This window comes from Clarias gariepinus, chromosome 2, assembly GCF_024256425.1.
Source record: "Clarias gariepinus isolate MV-2021 ecotype Netherlands chromosome 2, CGAR_prim_01v2, whole genome shotgun sequence".
Lineage (NCBI taxonomy): Eukaryota > Metazoa > Chordata > Actinopteri > Siluriformes > Clariidae > Clarias > Clarias gariepinus.
The window spans coordinates 30,466,614-30,491,533 of NC_071101.1; the positions used below are offsets into that span (position 1 = coordinate 30,466,614).

Consider the following 24,920-nt stretch of genomic DNA (forward strand, 5'->3'; position numbering starts at 1 on the left):
TTGTCTCTCATAGTTGAGGTATACCTATGATGAAAATTAAAGGCCTCTCATCTTTTTAAGTGGGAGAACTTGACACTTGTAATTGGTGGCCGACTAAATACTTTTTTGCCCCGCTGTATAACTCAGGATTATGCAGTACAGAGCGATATATACTTTTTTTTTCACTTAACCAATTTGATAACTATATTTACATGACATAAAAAAAATCATTACAAAGGCAAAGAAATATCACAGATTCATAAGATCAAGTGTTTTTGGTTGTTTCTGTGACCAGTAATGATATGCGCATTTTCAATTCTACACAATTCCAGGTATTCCGGTAGGGTACAATTAACATTTTTCATTGTTTTACATTTTTAAAGTAACAGTGAAAACACTGGTATACATGATAATTTTATTAGTATTGTTTTAGGCTGATTTATATAAGATGTGAAAACTTTTACCATTCCATGCAGTTCTTGGTTGTAGGCATTTTATCTCCCACATTGTAGTGTATATTATTTTCATCATCATCATAGCAACCACATTCCTCTCTTGCCACACACTTCATTGTTGCCTCCTCCAGGTATGGCCTGTCTGACGGGCACTGAGGAAAACATCCTATCAAAAAAGTCAGCAGTGTTTAAGAACAAGAACATAGTAATCATCTACCGTACAACTGTCTTACCAATCAATATACAGTGGTGTGAAAAACTATTTGCCCCCTTCCTGATTTCTTATTCTTTTGCATGTGTGTCACACAAAATGTTTCTGATTATCAAACACATTTAACTATTAGTCAAAGATAGCACAAGTAAACACAAAATGCAGTTTTCAAATGATGGTTTTTATTATTTAGGGAAAAAAAAATCCAAACCTACATGGCCCTGTGTGAAAAAGTAATTGCCCCCTGAAACTAATAACTGGTTGGGCCACCCTTAGCAGCAATAACTGCAATCAAGCGTCTACGATAACTTGCAACGAGTCTTTTACAGCGCTCTGGAAGAAATTTGGCCCACTCATCTTTGCAGAATTTTTGTAATTCAGCTTTATTTGAGGGTTTTCTAGCATGAACCGCCTTTTTAAGGTCATGCCACAACATCTCAATAGGATGCAGGTCAGGACTTTGACTAGGCCACTCCAAAGTCTTCATTTTGTTTTTCTTTAGCCATTCAGAGGTGGATTTTCTGGTGTGTTTTGGGTCATTGTCCTGCTGCAGCACCCAAGATCGCTTCAGCTTGAGTTGACGAACAGATGGCCGGACATTCTCCTTCAGGATTTTTTGGTAGACAGTAGAATTCATGGATCCATCTATCACAGCAAGCCTTCCAGGTCCTGAAGCAGCAAAACAACCCCAGACCATCACACTACCACCACCATATTTTACTGTTGGTATGATGTACTTTTTCTGAAATGCTGTGTTACTTTTACGCCAGATGTAACGGGACACGCACCTTCCAAAAAGTTCAACTTTTGTCTCGTCGGTCCACAAGGTATTTTCTTAAAGGTCTTGGCAATCATTGAGATGTTTTTTAGCAAAATTGAGACGAGCCTTGATGTTCTTTTTGCTTAAAAGTGATTTGCGCCTTGGAAATCTGCCATGCAGGCCGTTTTTGCCCAGTCTCTTTCTTATGGTGGAGTCGTGAACGCTGACCTTAATTGAGGCAAGTAAGCCCTGCAGTTCTTTAGATGTTGTCCTGGGGTCTTTTGTGGCCTCTCGGATGAGTTGTCTCTGCGCTCTTGGGGTAATTTTGGTTGGCCGGCCACTCCTGGGAAGGTTTACCACTGTTCCATGTTTTTGCCATTTGTGGATAATGGCTCTCACTGTGGTTCGCTGGAGTCCCAAAGCTTTATAAATGGCTTTATAACCTTTACCAGACTGATAGATCTCAATTACTTTTGTTCTCATTTGTTCCTGAATTTCTTTGGATCTTGGCATGATGTCTAGCTTTTGAGGTGCTTTTGGTCTACTTCTCTGTGTCAGGTAGCTCCTATTTAAGTGATTTCTTGATTGAAACAGGTGTGGCAGTAATCAGGCCTGGGGGTGACTACAGAAATTGAACTCAGGTGTGATAAACCACAGTTAAGTTATTTTTTTAACAAGGGGGGCAATCACTTTTTCACACAGGGCCATGTAGGTTTGGATTTTTTTTCTCCCTAAATAATAAAAACCATCATTTAAAAACTGCATTTTGTGTTTACTTGTGTTATCTTTGACTAATAGTTAAATGTGTTTGATGATCAGAAACATTTTGTGTGACAAACATGCAAAAGAATAAGAAATCAGGAAGGGGGCAAATAGTCTTTCACACCACTGTATGTGAACCGTTTTACGATAAACGACAGAAGTAAAATGGTTAACAACGTTCAAGAACATATTTTTAGTTTTTAATTTACATTTTTATATTTTAACACATATTAAACATTTACCCTGTTAGTTGTGTGACTTAAATTGAATGATGATCATATATCTATATATAATATATATAAATTTTTGATAAATAAGTAATTGTATGGTTAAAAAAATTATAAGTTGTCATTTGTCTGAGCTTATATTTACCTAATACTAGGACCTGCTGCAATCAGATGATTTTTTATATGAGGTTTTTTACTCAAAAACACATAATTAATAGAGAGGTACTAACTCTTGAACAAAAACAAAACAGAAAACTATGTCTTCTACTTTTGCAGTTTTTACTATGGAGTTTTTGAATTGAGATATTGTGGTGGGAATTTTCCTGCTATTCTTTATCATTTTGTTTAATTTTGGCTCCAAATCCTTTAAGCTGGCAAGCTTTCTCCTCATCTCTATTTATATTTGTTTAGGGTACATTATCTATTTATTCCAAATATGGTATTTGTACTCTGTTAAAACCCAACACTTTTTAATTATTATATTTTTTAAATTCATTTACTTAATAAAATGTGCCAAGATTTATCCCCAGTAAAAAGATAAGACACTATCTGCCCCATTTCCTTAATCAAAACAAGCGCCGGTGAAATCTTTCATGATATAAATTTATAAGTTACTGTATAAGTAAGTAATTTTTGCTTTTAACAGCAAATAACTATAACATTTATTAGTATAAGGTTTAGAATCTGATGAAGTGTACACAATTAAATATGACCAGGAATGTCTTACCCTCTAATGGAGGAATTTCACTGTAGCATACTCCGGAGGGGTTCTTGCACGTTTTCATGCAGGACTGTCCACAGGGCTTATAGTGCCACTCGCAGCCTTCATTGTTGTTGTAGTAGTCACAGAACAATGCTGTTGAAAATAATTGTTAATGAAATTAATCAGTATAATTTGACTACTTAAGCTGTCAATTATTATAATACAATTGTTTCATATTCAATCTATTTGAATTAAAAGGCCTTTTTTTAAAGACAAGTATAATTTTTGAATATGTCAAATAATAAATATTGAAAACAGGTCTTATATGTAGTTAGTATGTATGTATGCAAGTACAGTATGTACTGTATGTATTTATGTATGTAAAGTATATAATCGCTTTCTTTGCTGTCACTCACGGCAAATGGTTGGGCTCCTCCACAATATGCAAACTCCTTGACCACTGCATGCTGCAGCGTATGCTGCCACAGCAGTGCAGAAACACTCACAGTCTCCACCAGCATCACAGGCACATGTGTCCCGTACACAAGCATCATAATATTGAGTTGGGTCCACCTAGGTAATAATACTGTATTTTAAAACTCATATTATCAAGGGAATTTAAAAAGTGCTTCTCGTTTATGATCATGAGCTGAGACAACCATACAAGGTTTCATATTCATAGTACAGAATAAAAAAAAATGTTCAGAAGTTCAAGTGTTTTTAGTTTGGGTGTATTTAATTAGGAGTTGTTTTAAATACCCTTGTCTTTATTATATAAAAGTCTATATTAAAGCCCCCAGCTGTAATCTCCACCCAGATCAGACAAACACATCATTTTCTTTCTTTTTTGTGCCTGAACTATGAAATGCAAGGGTACTAGCATAGACTAGCTACCTTAAATCTATTAATTTCTCTCTCTTTCTCTGTGTTTCAGGTTACTTACGACTGAGTGACATGTGCTGAAGACATCACTCTTGAGAATGCTGCATTGTTTCATGGCCCAGGCCTGCCGGTAAGGTCTCATATCACAGGGGCTGAGGATACCACTGGCTTCAGGACAGGTAGTTGAAACTCTCCAGCTGTTCCCAAATTCAGCTGGCTCGGCCACTCTTTCACCACCACGAGTTATAAAATCATTATTCCAATCTCCATCATAATTGCCACAAAGTCCACACACAGTGCCCTAATATAAAATTATAAAAATGAGAATAAACACAAAACAGGGGAGGCAACAGTGGATAATATAATTCAGATAAAAACTAAGAATAACAGAATAAATTAAATGGTAAATAATTACATAAGAATTACCATTAAATGAATATTTAAGTACTTGCCTTAAATGAGGGCCCGAGCTTGACCATTAGACTTGTCTTCTTATCCCAAAACACGGTAAGATTGTTTTTGGCCTCAATAACCATGTATATCCCCACAGTATGTATTTTATAAGGGATCTCTGTGCCATTATAGTATTGTACAGATTTTATATTTTCCTCTGACAGGAGCAGCTGTTTGTTCTGTATGGATTCAATGACACATTTCAAAATTTAGACTTAGCAGGGCTTTAATGACTAACAATAAAGGTCCATTGTAGACATATACTCAGTTATTAGTAAGCTCTGTTCATTTTAATCAATATGAGTTTGTGTAAAATAAATATAATATAAAGTCAATTGTTACAGTGTAGGTACAGGATATTACAATAAAGCTAGTTAACAATCTGACATGATTTTTCATCTTACATTACAATAACCTGTTATTTTAACAGGGGTCTGCAGACATTTTATACCTATTGTATTTAGTTACATTATGAAAATGACTTTTACTATAAAATGTATGTATATGATAACCTCACCCCTAAATAGATTTTAATAGATTTGGAGCAGGTGGTTCCAGTGGTGCCACAGGGGATATTCTCTGTGATGATACGGAATGAACCACTATTGCTGTCACCACAGTAGTCCTGTAAAGATTATGCATTGTTAAATGGTGAAAATATTTAAATCATGATCACATAATGACATCAACTACAAAGCCAAAGTTAAGTTTGGATTTCACAACAAAGAGCTTGTCAAAACAACTGACCTATATGTTATTTAATATATATTGTAATCCCTTTTTAAAATAAAATAAGTTTTCTGTGTTTGATAGTGACATTTTCCACAGTTTTTTAATGTTCAAGAATGTATTACTGCAGTAGTAGTAATAGTTAGTAGTAATTAAGTCTGAATATTGTTATTATGCAAGTTTAAGTCTCAGTTTATCTTGTTATTTGTTGTCAAGCATTGTGATAATGTATTTATTTTTGTGATTTGGCGCACTTTAAAGGAAAAAAAGGATATTTCAAGATTTTCAGGCTGTTATTGATAAAGTGCAAAATAATAGACATACTGTACCTGGGCCAGAGTGTATTCACAGTTGCCGTTGAAAGTATATCTCCTACCATCAAAACTATTGTAATGACTGTCACCATAAATAGTACACATTTTGTGACATTCCTTTTGTGTGCAAATCCACTTTCTGTTTTTACAAGTGCTGAAAGGTCCATAATACATGTTCTGGTTAACCTTATGCAAAAATGCACCGATCATTATAATTTTCCTAAAACAAAATCCACTGCAGTAGCTTTTCTTACCAGTTGTTGCAGTCTGCCTTTACAGTCTCTCCAGGTTGATAAAACACTCCATTATGAACACATGGACATTGCTCTTCTTTCACACATCCTCCTTGCCCATCAGCCAGTAGATGACCAGGGCATACACACCCTGATTTACACTGTGTGCTTGTCTGGGGCCAGAACCACCCAGCCACCCAGGGGAGAATTAAAATATAAAAAGAATATGAATTGCATCCTTCACTCTTGATCACACACACACACACACACACACACACACACACACACACACACACACACACACACACACACACACACAGATAAAGCTGAAGCTCTACAACCTGAACTGTTTGAGCAGAGTGTACATATTAGGAAACAAGACAGCTGAGCACATTAAGACGCCTAAGCCCTACTGCATTACTCTTTATGAGATAAAGTGAGGGCTTAACCACCATTAGCAAGCAGGTAGTGTAATGGAAAATGAACAAAACAAACAAACAAACTCATTATTTAATAATAAAATAAAATAATTTTGCCCAATTGAAGAAAAAAATAATAGTTATCAATATTGATAAAAAAAGACATTTAGGATGTTTTTCATTCAACCATTAAAACCAATCATGAACGTGAATAAAAGCACAAAAGTACATGCTTTTATTCATACTTATTTTTTCTGTAGTAAGAAATAGGAGTAACTGTGTCATGATGAGTGATCTATCTATTCATCCATCCATCCATTCATCCATCCACCCAACTTAATCAGCCTCTTGTATCTTTTGATTTACTTACACACTGAATTGAATCTGTGGGGGTCTGGCAGCTATTCTGGCACTCGGTTCCTTTTTTTCCAGGTTCAGCGTCTGAACAGTTGAAGTATACCATAGGCTCTGTGCAAGCTAAAAAAAAGTTGAACACACAAAAAAACTGTATCAATTCCAAAGGCTCACCCTAATTATTGGTTTAGAAAAAAATGTAAAAATATGTACTGTAAAAATTAAGTCTCACTTGTCACTTCTTTATGTCCAGTGCACTGTAGTACACCATCTCTGCAAGTGCTATGGAAACCAGAAATCAGATGATAAGCTTGATTCTTAATGAATTCATTAAAAGCTTTAACTATATACAAGGGACGTTCAAGTCAAACCGGCACTTTTGATTGGGTTGTGCAGAAACCTATTTACAGTGCATTAGTGCTTAGATATCATCAAAGTAAAATGTTTTCTTTGTACACTGGATCCATGATCTGACTGACTGCATCACGTGTGAGACACTAACCTCCCAGGACCCCATTTAGAGGACCAAACCTGTGGAAATGATGTGGCAACAACTCCCAGCTGACTACCTGTGCTGTTTGTGAATGATTGTGTGATCAGTTCCCACAGACAGATATGTCTCCTGTGCAAGTTTACGAAAAGTTATCCACTGATTTTCAAGGATCAGGAATTCCACTTGCTGAATGATCACAAGAATGACTGCAGTGGGCTACAAACCACCTCAGCTGGTCATTCACAGACATACAGCCTTCTTTAAAACATTTGCACCATTTAATTGTTTTACTGTGGCTAAGATATTTACATTTATGGAATTTGTTGGACACTTTTATACAGAGCAACTTAAATGATCTCATTATACATCTGAGCAGTTGAAGGTAAAGTACCTTGTTTAAGAGCCCAGCAGGGATAGTTTGGTGATGCTGGGGTTTGAACCCATGACCATGACCTGATCTGATCAGTAGTCTAAAGTCCTAATCACTGTCTCCTCACTATATTGCACTTGTTGGTTTATAAATGTCAGTTTTAGGCCTTTGTTCCCAAGAAATTTCATCACAGGTCCCGGTTTGACTTAAGCGCTCCTCATACATAATTTAAAAGCACATTTTTACCATGTAGATCCAGGCTGGCTGTTAATCTGCCCTGGAGCCAAAACCTCATTGTTGATATAACAGGGACAATCAGAGGCAAGCACACATTCATCCCTGTCATTGAGGTATGTGTCCTTTGGACAGCCACAACCATCCACAGGTGTAAAGGACAAGTCGCAGATATGGTCATTTTCACCAAGAGAACGGCAGGTCTTTCTACAGCTTGTCTGGTTATAAGAGTACTCCATATTGCCGGGGCAATTATTTTTGTATGTGTCTGCATAAAACATTAGCATAGGTTATTAGTACTTTTGGACAAAGAACACAAACATTTTCGGTTAACTGTAATTGTTGGTTAATTTGTAATTGGGGTCAAAAGGAGTGCTGAAACAGTCTCCTGTCATCCAAGTCCTTGTAATTACAAACCAGGAAAAAAAATACAAAGTTGTAAAAATAATTTACTTTTTAAACATGTTCAAACAGTAATTTCCCTGTTTCTCTTTTATGTAAATATTATGCCAAGGAAAAAAAAAATTATATATATTTTTGCTAATAAGCTTCATTACTACAAACAATGGTGTAATTAAGGTCATATTTAACTATTATCTTTTTGAAAGTCAAAATCATTTAAGACAACTAATAAATGTATCTAAAGGTATCTCATGAAGTGTTTTTTTCATAGCAGGCTAGTGGCTTCACAATCAGATTATGATGATGATAGATTATATTGATTTATTCATATATATATATGTATATGTATTTATATATATACATATATATATGTATATGTATTTATATATATACATATATTATTTGTATTTTTTTTTAAAATACGTACCGCACATGTTATTTCTCCAGTCTTTTAGCATTACACCTCTTTCAGCACATGCATGAACATAGGATGACACAGCAGCACACATGCAGTTCTCACTTTGGGCACAGTTACATGCATCATACTTGCATCTCTAAAAAAAAAAAAAAGGCCATTATAATTAAACGTTTAGTAATCTTAAGTAACCAGCACCAACTTTTTATAAACCACCTGAATGGGCAAAACATACCGTTACATAATCCTTTGGGTTGAGTTCAAAATGACATGGAGAAAAAACTCCTGCTGGATCACTGAGCATCTCACACCATTGTTTGGCATACTTCTCTGAAAGAGAATACAGATATTATCTGTCTATCTATCTACAGTATCTATCTATCTATCTATCTATCTATCTATCTAAACTTTATTTGTTGCACACTGATTCTGAAGGTATAAAGTAAGTACCTTTTTCCACACTCATACTACAGGGGTCAGAGAGACTCGCACTAAAATCTTGACACAGCTTGGCCTTCCATGCACTAGCAAATGATGTGGAAGTCCCCTCTATGAGACCAGAATGTGTCTTAAAATCATCTCCCTGCATGTCATTAAAGTTCCCACATAGACCTAATAGAAAAACATGTATTAGTCATAGAATAAAAAGATATTCATAAGTCTTCAGATGTTACCTAATGCGTACCACTTAGTGTTCCCTTTTGTGCTCTGCTGGCTTGCGTGTACACCTGCATAACTGGAGAAAGCTGAATGACAATCTTTAAACCAGGTGTATGCACCATAATATAGAATGAAGAAGGCCCGAAGATTGTTATTTGACCTGGAAAAGTTAGAGAACATGACTCAGACAGCCGTAGTAAATGTAGAGAAGTCAAAACCAAATTTTATCAAACAGCTAAAAATTACTTTCTAAAAACCCACCAGTACGAATTGGAAGCTTGGTTGCAACATTGTTTATAAATACATTGCCACTGGATGATATTGTGACCTGTATAAGAAAAAATGATTTAAAAAATAAAGAAATTGACCTGTACATAATATACTGTATTAATATACATTTTATTTAAAATTTAAAAGCCATTCAACTAGGCTGTTTTTAAAAATTGTTATAAACAAAAAACTTAAAAACATAAAAAATCTGACTAACTAAAAATCACCTGACCTGAAGTCATAATTATCATTAGTGGCCAAGTATTCTTTCCCAGAAGAGATTTTTGGTTGACATTGTGGAAATAATTTGGTAGAGATATTGGGACACCGTTGGCATAAAGTTTGTTTTTGAAAATGTGATTTACTTTGATAAAATTATATTGGGACGAAAGTTGACTACATGACATTTGGATAAAATAAATTAATGACCTCAGTACAGTGGTACATCTATACATACACAATAAAATACAAAAAAACATTAATTTATAGAATTAAATTATATCTGTCAATATCAATTTTATCAATATTAATATTTGTCAGTGTTCACACTGCCAATGCCAGACTTTTTTTTTTTTTTTACCTTTTAGCTACTAGGCTGATGCCCTGACTGGTCCTCGGACCTGAGCAACTGTGAAACTGTGATTTGAACTGCAATTTACCATCTATTAAGTGAGAAAGCAACTCTACAACTGATGTTACTTTTGGTGGATGACATTGCAACCTAAGTATAACTATATACCAATGTCAGGTTCTCTGCTGGGTTGTTAGTATTATTGTTATTTTTTTTTATAATTAAGGGTCAAGCAACAAGAGTGATTAGACATTTATTGTGTTTCTTCTTCTGTATGGAATCTGTATTCTTAAACCATAAATGAACCAAGGGAGTAGTACATTTAAGGCTTGCATATTTAAGGTACACTAATCTTAAAAAATATAAAAGTTGACCATACAGCTCATGATAATTTGCAGTGCTTACAGGGTTGGTTGTGGTGGTTAACTTCACAGAAGTCAAACATGTTTCACTCTGTGTCAAACCACACTGTGCCATATTCACCAACACTGTAATATTATTATTGTTATCCTGTAAAGAAATAAGAAGAAATAGATATTTATAAAATGTATGATTTAGATTTAAATATATATATATATAATATGCTATCATTATGCTACTTCTACACTAGAGACAACAATACAGACAGCATTTCAGCATACAAGTGACTGTTTGATCCTGTTTGTAAATAGGCTTAGTGGTTGTGACCTTGGAAAGAATATAATCGCAGTTTCCATTGAAGCTGTAAGTTTTGCTATCATATGTGATGACGTGAGACCCTCCCAGCAAAGAGCAGGTGCCAGGGCAGTTCCGGTTTGAGCAATTCCACCAGCCGTTTGAACAAACACTGACAGAAAAATTAAGTAAACATTAAAATAAAGCTACACTTTTAAGAATGAATACATTTTATATCCAGTAAATGCACAGTAGGGCCAAAAGCTTGTGGACACCTAACGATCACAAACATATCGGTATTGTGTATTTGCATATTTGCCTTCCCCATACTTTTGTCAAATAATTGGAAAAACACAATTGTATAGAATGTTTTTGTACTGTATGTTTTTGTACAGTTTGCCCCACTGGAACCTAAGGACCCTAATACAAACCTGTTCAGGAATGACACTATCCCTTTACATAAAGCAAGCGTTATGAGGACATGGTTTGGTAAGGCTGGAAGTGTCTTTTTTTAATCTATTCTAAATCTGTTAAGTTGTAATCAGCTTTGTCATGCTAGAAGAGACCACTGCCATCTATATTCAGACTGCGCCCTCCACAATTATTGCCATTGTGTATTTAGGCTTCTAATAAATGTATGTCTTTTATTGCAGAAGTATATTCTCTTGTAGAAAAATCTAGCCTTTAACTCAATTGAATAAAAAAAAATCAACAAAAAAAAATCCATGAATAATATATATATATTTTTTTTTTATAAAATCACCTGTTCCACAATTATTGTCACCCCTGACAATAATAAAATAAATGTAATTTTAGCATTTTTGTAATTTTTACTGAAGTTTATAAAGTTGATCGGAGTATCTAGACATTTTTATTTAATAATTTATGACTTCCTGTTCTCCTGTGGGATAAATATGACATTTATGATTTATATATGAATTCATCAATTCATGACAAGTTATAGGGAACATTGTTAGGTTGCATGGCATCATGAACTCTTTAAAATACCAGGACATTTTAAATCAAAACCTGATGGCCTCTTTCAGCTAAAGATGGGTCATTATTGGGTCTTTCAGCTGCATAATGGCCCAAAATGTGTGGCAAAATCTACACAAAAATGGCTCAACAGACACAAAATTAAGCTCCTCTCATGGCCATTTCAGTCCCCAGACCTTAACTCAATTGAAAACCTGTGAGGTGAGTTAAAGAGGAGAGTGCATAAGAGAGGATCCAGGACTCTGGATGATCTAGAAAGATTGTGCAAAGGGAATTGTGAAAGATCTGTATCTTGGGAAATTGAAAAAAATCTTGTTTGCAAAAGAGGTTTGTATGAAGTATTAACATCAGGGGTGCCAATAATTGTGGGACACATGATTTTATGTAAAAAATAATAATAATAATGTGGGATTTTTTTTCCACTAAATAATTGTTCTTTAATTAAAGGTTGGAATTTTCTCTTTTTCTTTATTAACTCAAAAAAATCAATTTATTAGAAGTCTAAGAACACATTTTAACCAGGAGTGACAATTACTGTGGAGGGCGCTGTATCTGGTCAGTCAAAATTATTTGGTGTTGAATTGCTTCGACCCCTCCTACTCATTGGGGAAGTTTATCCAAACCATGACAGCAGTGATGGTGAATACACATTTAGTTACCATGTTTGACAAGTTCTCGTAAATGATTCTCCTGGTTGATAGTTTTTTCCATTGTGGGTGCAGGGGCATTCATCAACAGGGACACAGCCATTATTCTCAATGTCATTTAGCACAGTTCCTGTTCAAAAACATAATTGTGAATTTTTATAATTTACTGAATAGGCTGTGGTTACTAAGAAAATCTAGCATGTTAATGGTATAATCAAAATATACCAATTAGTAAAAAATCTCAACATTATAAGTATTTATTAATTTTAAACATTTTAGCATTAAAGGGAGTTCTTAATGCATGTTAGCCAGTTGATACTGTATCTCCCTAATACTAAAAGTACATCTCCAGATTAAATTAGTCTAATTTCTTACGTCTCGACTGGAAAACAGCTCAACCCACTGAGGTACCTGCATATCATACTGTAATATTCCCCTGTATATGTTGCCCAATTACAGTTTAAATACTTTTACTGTAAATCATCACTTTTTGAAAGGGAACTAATGTGATTACTGTATATTCTGTGTATATTATCATGTGTACTACGTTTTTTTTTGTTTTGTTTTCATCCACGTCACAATTCAGTGAATTTAGGGAATTGGAACAGAGCTCAATAATTATTATTATTATTTGATTATATCTTTGGAAAATTTTGACACACCAAAGACACATTTCTTTTACTGGCATCTTGCAGGGGGCATACTGCAAGGTAATTTTTTTTTTAACTTGGTTCAAAGTTGAACCTGAAAAGGTTAAGTCAGTTTTACCACATGCTCAGCATCTGTAGCAATTTTTGTTAAATCAATTTTAGGTATCAAGGAATCATTTTTTTATCAAAGAGTCAAGTCATGTGACCCAGAGCAAACTTTGGTTAGTAGGAACTGGGTGATAAAAATGATTGCTGCTCGTTAGCAAAGTCTTACCAGGTGGACAGACACATCCATCCACACAGTGTTCTGTACAGACTTGTGTCCCCTCCTGGTTAGAGCAGGTGTCTATACATGGACTGCCACACTCACTGTGGATCATGTTTAATGGACATTTTTTTCCTACACAGAAGAAAAAAACAAACAAACAAACAAACAACAGACAACATTAGCACCTAAAATATAGGTATTGCTCTTTTTCACCTGTCCAGACCATGGCAACGAGCATCATCTGGATACTGCCTTGTGTATAGTCAGTACAATGTAGTATTTTTTTATTTATTTAATACTTCTCACACCAAACACATGTCAGATCTCATGTTCACCCTGGATCAATTTAACAACTTTGGCTACTATAATAAGATTTTTCTTTTCACCTTTACTAGACTTAGAAGTATACTGAAGGGTACTGTATGTAGAAAGAGCAAAATTCTTAAAAGCTACTGGCCCTAAACTATGATTATCCTTGCTTTCTTGCATTTGTCTATTACTGATAATTGTGCCTATTATGCTATTTATACTGTATTTGTGTTCCATTTCCTGCATGTTCTTGAGCTTTAGCTAAATCTTAGATTTCACTACTCTATATGATTCATATGCGTACATAATTATTTCAATAATTATATCAACATACCACAGAAATCATTGGATCTCCAGTTCCCTGGGCTGCCCCCAGCATGTGCGCACTGGCGTGAGAACTCTGATATTGTGTCGCATATGCAAATATTCTGACTGCTGTTGCACTGACACAAGTCTTTACTACATGCTTCCAAATAAACACTCATGGGCAACAAATTGTGACAGCTTTCAAATGCAGGGGCATGAAGCAGTTCTTCACATATGTTTGTCTGTAAAAGATTTAAAAATGCATATTAAGTCATTCTATTTTAGAGTCAAAATAAAAAAAAGTTTTTTTAATCTTTTAAAAGCATTTACATTTAAGAGCCATGGGGCACACACAATCAGTGTTGTTAAAAAAAAAAAGGTAAAAACTACATTATCTTAATTGTTAACATCTGCATTAAAATTAAATTAATCAATTTAGAGAGCTAGATGTAAAACTCTTAAAATGTAATAACAGTTTATACCTTTATTTGGCATGCCTCCACTGGTATCAGTGGCGTTTGCTCACAGGTTTCAGTGGGTGCATCCATCTTCCATTTAAAGCCAATTTGGTCTGGATTTAATAGTTGACCTATAAAAGGAATTACAAATGTGCATATAGCTCACACAGACAATTAAAGCAGCAATGAGTATGATTTATGTAAAAAAAAAAAATGGCACCCCTATGGATTGCAAATTTATATTTTGTTCACTAAATAACTAAGAGCCAGTATTATACCTGCTAAGCTGTCTTTGAAAGCACCGTGATAAGGAAACACTGATAAGCATACACAAAAAAAGAAGGGAAGGAAAAACAAGAATGCAGTCTTCAACATTGCCCTATTATTGAAATAAATGGTGCATCCCAATCTATAAATTTCAAAATTGTGAAGACTGATGTATTGTGATGCATTTAAAGTACATAATGTATGCTATAGTGAAAAAAGAAAAAAAATGTAAATTATACAAACATGTTTTTTTATGTCCTATATAGTTAATTATTTATTATATAGTTATAAAGTTAATAAAGTTATATAGTTAATCAGGTTCCAACATGATAAAATTATGTTTGGTTAAGGTTGAATGAATTACTCCAACACAATGTTGCAAATATAACCTTAAAACAACAGAATATTAACATTTATGAAACTTAACCCCAATATACACAATGTCTGACCACATTACATATATGTTCCTACACCTTTATTCAACTTGTTCAAGAAAAATGGAAATTCAAGGATTGAATTTGTTCAAGACTGCAGTATATAGCTTTGCTAAGTATTTACACAAGTATTTACAAGAATTATATGCCATGTAGCTTTGCTACATGTTTACACTCCAGTACTGTAAGTTGATGTTTGTACAGCAACCAAACTAAATACCGCCCGGTTTTAGAATGGATCTTGGACATTAAGTGACACATGTCTTAACATTATTCTTTATTCTTCTGATTGTTTTTGTTTATTGATTGATTGGTTAAAAATGTAACTGTATGAAATGCAGTAGTCCAGTAATTTGATTTCCAATCAGGGCACCTTTGTGTTTTCTTGATAGGTTATGCTGGTCCAATGTAATTAAAAAAATAATAATACTTAAGACTATAGGTGTCCCGATATTTTTGAAACATTGTGCTAACCACAATTTCTAAAAATTACTAAAAATCTTCCATAGACATGGTTTATGTTAATTGTAGCACACATTTCTTTAAAACCAATAACATAGAAATAGATATACATTAAATATGATTAAAAGGTATCATAACACCCAGTGCATCATACTCTGCCCTGTTGTCACAAGAGAAACTTGCAATATTGGGGATATTTTTTGGTATTAATGCTATGGCTGATTAGTGTATATTAATAGATGGATCTTAAGTGGTTGAGTGAGTATAAAAATAAGTAAGGGACAGCATGAGTCTTGGAGCAAGTACTGTAAATGAGTGAATAACTATATAATTGATTGAATGTGAATGAGTAAATGAGCTACAAGCCATTTCTATTAGGTAGTTTTCAACTCAGAATGAATAGTTTTTACCTTTGTCGTTTGGAATTAAGTCTTTGTAAATAATTTTGCTCACCATTTTCAATGAATTCATTCTGCAGGATGCCATTGAAATCCCCGCAGACTCCACATGTTTTGTTCCTATAGTTTGTGGAGATTTCAATCTGATGATATAAACAAAGATGACTCATAAATATTATTTACATTCATATATGTGATTACCTAGTTGCACCATACCTTATGATTTTATTACTTCCTCTATAATATATATTTAAATAGTAACGGGTTTGACCCATGTTGCATGGGCAGCACCATTAAGCACCGACACGAGATGAGGTCTTATATGAAAAAGGGTAATTTATTTAGGAAAATGGGGAAGGAAAGGGGTTAAAGGAGGAAAGATAGAAAGATTGGAAAAGGGATGTTTTGCGCTAGTGATGCGCGGGTCAGGCATTTTTCCAACCCACGGGTCCCGCTTTTATGAAATTATTTATTATATTCATTTAGCATTTTTACGTTTGCTGTGCAAAAGAAAGAATGCTAAAATATATGATTTAGCAGCCTGACCTTTTTTGCTTTCAATGATGTAAATTCCCGACCTCAATTTCTCCCGCAGCTCGTCTTCCATCTTCACTTTTATTTCTTTGTTTCTATTGTGACTAGCAGCGGTAGCTGCTTGGTGCTTTCGTGACTTTTCACGTGACGTAACCTTATCAAAGAACTTAATTAAATATGAAAATAGATATTCCCAAATATTAAATATAGGCTATAGGGAATTGCATGCAACATACATTAATTTTTTATTGGATCTTGTTTTTAATGACCCGCCCCAACCCGCCCCGCAAATAAAATGACAATTTCTTTACCCGCCCCAACCAGACCCAAGGGTTACCCGCGAGGTCCGCACAGGCTGGTGAGCAGTGGGCAGCATGGACAGCAGTTCGCATTAAGTGCGCACACGTTACACTCTCCACTCTGTAGAGTCCAGTATCCCAGCCAGTGGCGGCTGGTGCAAAACATTTTTTTGGAGGGCCGCAAACAAAATTAAAATGAAACTTTAATATAATAATACGTTTAATAATCGCCTGTAAATAGCAATGAGAAGTGCTGGAAAAGCACCAAGTGTAAGCTCGGCCACGATCACTTGACAGCTGCTTAATTAGAAGATCAGGTCGATCTGGTCCAAGCTCTTTAACTTTTTTCTTTCTTCGTCCTTGCGAAGGGGTATTTTAGCAAAGAAATTATAGAATTTTCGCTCATATTTAGCTGGCTTTCACGTCAATCACTATTCAATACATTAACTAACAATCTGCTGACCGTTAATAAGACTCGTTGAGAATGGTCCAATCCCATGAGCCCAACTATTTAAAAACAATATTGATTCGCTAAGAACATAAGTAGGAGTGTTTGAATGGTTCCAATCCAATTAAAGCTCAGCCTCAAATCAATCACATGCTTTTTAAAAATTTACATGCCTACATAGACACTACCCAGATAGCACAGGTACGTCGCGGAGACGTCTGCTACAGAGTGTATTATCTGGTAAACATCACGTTTGTTTTTTTATAGTTGTATTTTGATTGTCTGTAGATCGCCTGTTTGTGCTGTTAAATGATACATCATCTTTACATCTATACGACGTCTATACGACGTATCTTTATCATCTGAAATTTGCTGGTATGTGGACGGGAAATATATATATAAATAATCTAGAAATAGAGTGAAGAAACACCAAAGGAGAATCAACCAGAAGGTGGCGGTAGTGCAACACTTACGGATGCAAGCCGCTGTTAAACTTCAAAGAAGAAGAAGAACAGTTTGTTAAGAAGACAAACGTTTGGCAGGCGTGTGGAAAAGGTAAGCAGAAATTAATTCCCATCTTTTTAAATAGAAATTAAATACTGAACATAAATGTCACCTGGTGTTTAGCGATGTTTAGTCACGTTATTTTGGTTTAAGCTATTTCTTGTATTTTTAATCACACTTAAAATACCAACGATTATATGCGCGTGCTTAATCTGCGGTTCGGTTCTGGTTTCGGTCTGTTCTCATGAGTTGTGAAGCGAGAAGAACAAAGTATAAATATTTTTCATTTGCTAAATTAAGTATCATGAATTTTTATTGAATATCTATCTCTACATTTTTTCACAGCAGTTTGTCACTGAAAAGTGTTCTGTCTGCATCTGACTTCAAGAGTTTCGTGTTCTGTTGGTGTTTAATTTTTTTTCTATGATTAATACTTATTTGTGGTGTTTTATGTTTTGTACATCTTTTCAAATTGAGACCTCATTTGTAAGTTGCTGCTGGTGTAAAACAGGGTTTTTATTAAATATAAAATAAAAATCTCTGTTTTATCCCATTTGTCTTATGCTTCCTTCCTTCACAGAATTCTGTTGACCATGGTTAATTATAATTAACCGAGGGTATTAAATTAAAATAATGGGAGGGGGGTTATTTAATAAAACAACGTCTATCCGACATGAATCAGACCTTTGGCAGATGTATGAACATCTGATTAACATCGTCTGAAGAGCGGATTAGGGTCGTTTTAATAAATTTAAGTCTTAAATACGTTGGCTAAACGTCGTTCTAACATCGGGCACGGACATCTCAGCGACGTCTGCCAGATGAGCAAACGCCCTCTGCCAGACATCTGCCAGATGAAAAAGACGACATCGCATAGACGTCTCTGCGACGTGTGTGTGCTATCTGGGTAGTGATGGGAAGTTTGAATAATTTTGGTGACTCGGTTCTGTGAATCTCGTTCATCAAAATGAACAAATCTTTTTTTGAGTCATCTAGTTCTTTTCATTCTTTGGATCAGAAATAAAAAAAAATATTGCATTTTCAATAAACAGACCCCCAATAAATCTACATACACAAGTAGGTCCAGTGATGAAAACATTACAATGTGGCTAAGAACATATTATAATAAACAGAGTAAGTAACTAATCTCTCATGTCTTCTAGTCTGAGTCGTTCGTTCTTTTAAATCTATTGCACTGCACATACTGTATGGGAGTCATGTGACAAAATAATGAACGACTCGAAGTAGAAGAGTCATTGAGAAAGAATCGCTCATTTCTATTTCCTGTACATAACCTACGCATGCGCGCCCAGTAGAAAATGAACAAATAATTCTTCAAGACTACTCGTTCTTCTCAGTCATGTTAAAGATTCGTTCTAAAAGAAGGAATCGTTCATAAACAACCCATCACTAATAGACACTCGTGTGCCCCGCTTACATAAATACAAATCAACGTAATACACTTTAAAAAATTTTATGTAAATAAATTATAATAAGGAATACAGCGAAATATTTTGACTGAATGACTACTTCATTATTAAAAGAAATAATAATTATTTTAAATAATTACATGATAAAGTTGCATTCTTCTCTGGCTAACTTTAAGGGGGCAGCGCCCCAGCACCCCTTATTGACCGGCCGCCTCTGATCCCAACAGACCCCGAGCTGCACTACCCTCTGTGTTTTATAGTGCAGGGAGAAGCCGGGATCATTAGTGTAGATAGCTCACCAGCCGTGCCTAATCCTGCGGCCCCGCTCCTTCGTACACCTGCAGAAGGGGAGGCCACCTACCTAGTGAGCGAGGAGCGATATTAGATTAGAGGCGCCGTATATATATACACAAACATTACCACAGCCAACTATGTTTGCTTTAAAACTTTGAGATCACTGATAAATTGACGGTAAGTGTGGTTTTATGCTTAAGTTATTTTGAACAGCTGAAAAGGAATGGGGTTTAATCTCCTCCCTTTTTTTTCACTGCATTAACTTTGCTCTGAAACCTCTTGCCTACTGTATATTGTAACTGAAGTGAAAATCTAACTGTACCGATAAAGAGTTGGCTTCATCCCAAAACACCATCAGTCCTATCTTGGAGCTGATTTTTATGTATTTGGTCATTTTTTCAATCCGAATTCCATTATAATATCCTGGGATAGTCAATCTGTTAAAAAGTAAAAAAAATGAGAAAGAAAATGTTAACCATCGTAAAGACAGTATGGCTTTAAGTTGAGAAACCATGTTTACATGACACTGGTATATTCTTAGCATATTCACTCACAAGTTATTGACTATTTATATTGTCTTTGCAGTGTCACAAATACTCACACTTTATCATTCAGGGTAATGTTGCCCTGGTGAAGCATAATTGGTATTCCTTCCAGGTTTATGGTAAAAGAACTAATTGCAGGAAGGTTATCTTTGTATTCCCTCCTCAGTTGGATGTTAAAATCAGAATTGGTACTGTCACACATTGTGGTAAGTATGTAGTTACAAGCGTAGGGCAGCTGAAAGAAATCGCCATCATATGTGGAGAAGTGGGAGTTTCCCCAGGTACTGCAGATCTGTCCATTATGAGTAGCACCTATAAACATTTTTACCGTTTACTTTAGGCAGTCACAGTAGAGAAATTTTGGAAGAAATTTAGACATGTTTACCTCTGGCACTGCCAACGATCATCTCCATTTTTGTCTGCATGGGGACTTGAATGAAAAACAAAATATAAAGATTATTCAGATACTGTGTCCATTACACACAGTACTTTGAGTTGCACTCACATCATTGTTTAGAAATAAGGCATTACTAAGCACATTTATGTACTACTCTGGATTTGCGTATGCTGGGTTGAGCTTGACGTAAAAATATCAACTTAAGAAATTAAGAAATAGTACCTTAAGAAAAGACATATATTTGTCAAAAATAAGTATTATTGTATTTTTGCATGTTTATGTTTTTATGTTTAAATAAATTTGCATTTATCTTTATGTGTACTTCCCTAGCCTGATGAGAAACCATATATGGTAACTTCACAGACCTTTATTCACAACATAAAAATTACAACAAAAGTAAAAAAAAAAAAAAAAAATCATAAAAGTAAAAATGATCATTTTGAATTTTCAAGAATTTTATTTCAATGAGTGCACAATAAAAGGTTAAGTTAATGCTACTACCTCAAAGTTTGATAACCGCTATAATTCATGTTAAAATGCTTGTTTTGGTCTGTACTCACACTACAGTAAATAAACAATGCATGTTAGGACAGTGATAAATTAAAAACTATTAATTATCTTATAGTATGTCCATACAACATCCAGGTGTGCTGCCAGACATAAAGCTCTACTGGTGGCCAGGCCCCCTACTTAAGTCACAATTTTTTTTTTCGTGTGTCTGTTGCATGTATAAAACGTGCTAATGTCCTTTCCAAACCTAACATTTTATTTGCCTAGTATATTTGCCACTTCCAAATCTGCTGCTGCTGCTGAAACTGTTGTATACTTCTGCATTTTTGTGCATTCCACAATAATAAAAATTTTTTAAAAAATTTTGGGAGGCCAAAAATATTTTGAACAAACTATAATTTCATGAACTGAGTCAGTAGTTAAAATAAAGTATACATTCAAACTCTAGAGCAGTGGCTGACAGTCAGTAAGGGGCGTTGGGCCACCTCCCTTAAAGTTAGACGGGAAAGAATGCTACTTTAACATGTAATTATTTAACATAATTATTTATTTTAATAATGAAATAAAGTCATTTAGTCACAATATTTTACTGTATTTCTTATATAAATGTAATATAATTTATTTACAATAAAAAAAAAAAATCTAAACTGTATTATGTTACAGTTTTTTACAGATGCTAGGACACATTTCTCAATACTTAGGTCACTTTTGCAAAACTCTTCACACAATTCTCCTAACCTTTCAGCTTGACAAAGCAGTTCATTTCACATTCAAAATGCACTACAACTAGCAAAACACTTTATTCAGGTCTTAAATAAACTCATTCTTCCCGAACACTAGCAAAGGTCGACAGCCAACAAACACACTTTGTCACCCACAAAACAATGACATAAAAAAAAAAAAACATGTAGCATTACACAGTGTTTTCTTGTGTAAAATAAGGACACATCTCTGTTATAATTGCAATATATATTGTTTATATCTGCAATATATGTTACTGGAATGAATCAGACATTATGCAGAATTCGTCAATATTTTATGTTTTTTATTTATTTATTTATTTTTGCACTTAGTAATCCTAAAATTGTTTTCCTTTCCCCCTGTGTAAGGTAACTGTTGAGTCCTAAGCAGAAATGCAAAAACAATTACACAAAAGTTTTTTTACTTCTGAAATGTGCAACTGAGTCAAATGCCCTTGCAGAATTCAAGTTACCTGTTGGTTTGCCAGAAAACTCTAACAATAGATGCCACTGTAGACCGTTGCAGATTTGGCTGCACTCTCTGACCAGCCTCTTTGATTGAGAGACCATGATTTACTACATGATCAATTACAGTAGCTCTGATCTCATCTGAGACTACAGCTCTTGATCTTTCTCTTATTCTTCTTCCACCGCGCATATGTATTCCTCGCCCCCTTCCAGCCACTCTTCTTCCTCTTTTAGCCACTTCTCTTTTTCTGGCTGGGTCCATGTTTACATCACAATACGAACCTATTCAGTAGTTGTCTCTGTTTGTAATGAAATTGAAAGAGTAACACCTGTGTAGATGTTCATCTACAATAAGAATCAGCTGTGGCTGGTTAAACTGCATTTTTAGATTTAAATAAAATATTGCCGTTGAATTTTGCTGTCTTATTCAGTTTTGCATTATGTTATTGTTTTGAACATAAGTTTAACAGTTTTGAAAACATTATGTAAGCACGTGCAAAATGTCCTGTACGTACAAAGATTTTTGGCAGTTGTTGTGTCTGAGTGAGAAAAGAATTCATAAAATTTGAGAGATGTAGTCATTGAATGCATTTTGTGCCAAAATAATAATAATTGATCCTCAGTTTAGCCCACATAGACTTCTGTTGTGCTCACTGTGTGAAGAGTTTTGCAAAAGTGACCTTAGTATTGAGAAATGTGTCTTAGCGTCTGTAAAAAACTAAAAAACGAGTGTCTATGTACAACAATCATGCCACTGTTAAAGTCATAGAGATCACACTTTTTTCCATCCTTTCTGATGTTTGACATAAACATATGTTGAAGCTCTTGACTTGTATATTAATGATTTTATGCATTGTGCTGCTGCCACATTACAGGCTGACATTTACTGCCTTTAGATGTTTATTAAAGTGGGTGGTGACTGTAAATACAGTACATAATTTAAAAGTAAACAAAGCATTCCCTAGTAGGGAAACCCAACATCAAGTCCAAACTGAGTTGAAACTTATTCTTGAGCATGAAACTTTACAAAGGTGGCATACAGTAGTGGCTTAGTGGTTAGCATTGTCACCTTAAATCAGGGTCTGTGTTCATGAAGTTTGCATGTCCTTCTTTGGTTTTCTTCCCACGGTCCAAAAACATGCAGATTAGGCTGATTGGTGTTCCCAAATTGGCCATTGTGTGTGTGTGTGTGTGTGTGTGTGTGTGTGTGCGTGTGTATGTGTATGTGTGTGTGTGTGTGTGTTTGCCCTTCAATGGATTGGCACCCTGTCCAGGGTGTGCCACACCTTGTGCCCTACTCTAAGTCTCCTGGAATATGCTCCAGACCCCCAACACCCTGCAGAATAAAGCAGTATGGGCAAGAGTGAAACTTTATGATTTTTTTTTTTAAGTGGTTAGTCGGTTGACTCAACTTACAAAGTTTTTCTCAGCTTAAATAGAATACAACCAGCTATAGCCCCTGTAAATTCATCTAATCATTTAAGATTGTACAGTTGGCAGACTTGCAAGTAAGTTGGGTTAGATAGCTTGTTTATCACCAACCACAGCCAAGTGATACTTCTTACTGTTTCTGTGTCTCTGTCTTGTCCAAATAAATTTTTTATGTAAGTCAATAAGGTTTGAGCTGAAATAAGCGAATTTTATGTGTTTTGTTTTGAATGCCAATACATGGTTAGATGTAGTTCACTGGCTAAGAAAGGCACAACGCTGAGGTGCACCTCATCTTGTATTTTGGGTTAAACTGCATAGTTTCGACAATCTGGATTAAAATTACATAAATTCTAACCTGTTATTATAAATCTAAATTGAACAACTGCCTTAGGAGCTTGTTAAAAGCTGAATTTAAAAAATTTTTCAATTTACAAATTGAATTCATCTACCATTATAAAACTGTAAATTCCGACCAGGTAACCTGATTGAACAAGAGGCTTTCCACGAGTGGTGACAATGGACAGTAACATCAACTATCAGTCGCAGCATGGGTGAAAACACAGTATTTCTGTACGATCTGTCATTCTGAGGGGAGAGCAGCTATAGATGTGGCTATTAAGAATGCGCGTTTTCCAATGCTGAAGCAAACATGAATTTTATTTTGTTTTACAATAGATCTTTCATGATGAATGTGTGTTTTTTGCATATGTGCTTCATATTATTTTCATAATGATGAAGTGAAATGAAAGTTTTTGTAATGTCTTAACAGGGACAAAACAATGAAAGACATGGCAATGCTTTGATTTAAATGGTCTTGAAATTAATTTTATTTCCTGATAGTAGGCTATCTAATAGTGTTAACATGCGAATGTCCTGATTTGTGAATATGCCAACATATTTTATTTAAAATGTAAAAATGTGATGACATTGAGCACCATCAAAAGACACAAATGAACTATAGCTTTATATATATATAAAGTAAATATTCTATAAACACAAAGTGCTTAAGGTTTTTTATAATAATAATTATCATGTTTTTTTAGCAGTTTGTGTCCAACATTGAACAATTATTTCATCTATTATTTGACCACGGCTGGAAATAATAGCTGAAATGTGATTGTAAATTTATGACTGAAATAAAGCTGTTCTTCACTGTACAGAAACCCATTAGCTCAGATCGCCTGGGGATAGTCTGGAGATCAAATCTAGATAAAATACACTACAATTGTCCATAAATAAAAAGAATCACTTAAATATTACAGATTCAAGCGGGGAAAAAAGACATGCTGAGCTTCAGGTCATTTTGATGCAGACAAAGGGTTTAGGGAGGAAGTGGAGATATTTCTTTTTTCGTTTTTTTGCATTGAGTTTAATCATGTAGCACTTTTAGTATTCATAGCAAAAGCAACCCAACAGTGTATTTAAAGTACCCGAAATAACACTAAATATTTACCCAGCATAAACAACCCAACAATGTGTTTACAGAAACCCAGCATTTTTTTGTGTATTACTACTATTAATAAATGGAGAAAATGCAGTCAAAGCCCAGGGATTCTGCGTGCTGCCATGTTGTAT

At 34.7% G+C, this 24,920-nt stretch overlaps 1 protein-coding gene across 1 annotated transcript in view; it reads right to left on the bottom strand.

The window, feature by feature from the left end:
* The window catches only part of LOC128517090 (mucin-2-like), a 50,796-nt gene that overhangs the window by 22,813 nt on the left and 3,063 nt on the right, over positions 1–24,920 (bottom strand). Inside the window, exons 3-28 of the mRNA XM_053490872.1 lie at positions 20,185–20,229; positions 19,856–20,111; positions 19,577–19,691; positions 15,801–15,888; positions 14,209–14,315; positions 13,755–13,968; positions 13,118–13,243; positions 12,206–12,323; positions 10,584–10,722; positions 10,302–10,406; positions 9,317–9,383; positions 9,081–9,215; positions 8,846–9,007; positions 8,631–8,725; positions 8,408–8,534; positions 7,591–7,846; positions 6,714–6,763; positions 6,498–6,604; positions 5,730–5,881; positions 5,491–5,629; positions 4,950–5,057; positions 4,432–4,611; positions 4,041–4,280; positions 3,514–3,670; positions 3,122–3,250; positions 444–600 (exon numbers count right to left, since the gene is read on the bottom strand). Of these exons, the coding sequence (XP_053346847.1) occupies positions 444–600; positions 3,122–3,250; positions 3,514–3,670; positions 4,041–4,280; positions 4,432–4,611; positions 4,950–5,057; positions 5,491–5,629; positions 5,730–5,881; positions 6,498–6,604; positions 6,714–6,763; positions 7,591–7,846; positions 8,408–8,534; positions 8,631–8,725; positions 8,846–9,007; positions 9,081–9,215; positions 9,317–9,383; positions 10,302–10,406; positions 10,584–10,722; positions 12,206–12,323; positions 13,118–13,243; positions 13,755–13,968; positions 14,209–14,315; positions 15,801–15,888; positions 19,577–19,691; positions 19,856–20,111; positions 20,185–20,229 (3,574 nt within the window). The remainder of the gene's footprint in view (positions 1–443; positions 601–3,121; positions 3,251–3,513; positions 3,671–4,040; positions 4,281–4,431; positions 4,612–4,949; positions 5,058–5,490; positions 5,630–5,729; positions 5,882–6,497; positions 6,605–6,713; positions 6,764–7,590; positions 7,847–8,407; positions 8,535–8,630; positions 8,726–8,845; positions 9,008–9,080; positions 9,216–9,316; positions 9,384–10,301; positions 10,407–10,583; positions 10,723–12,205; positions 12,324–13,117; positions 13,244–13,754; positions 13,969–14,208; positions 14,316–15,800; positions 15,889–19,576; positions 19,692–19,855; positions 20,112–20,184; positions 20,230–24,920) is intronic.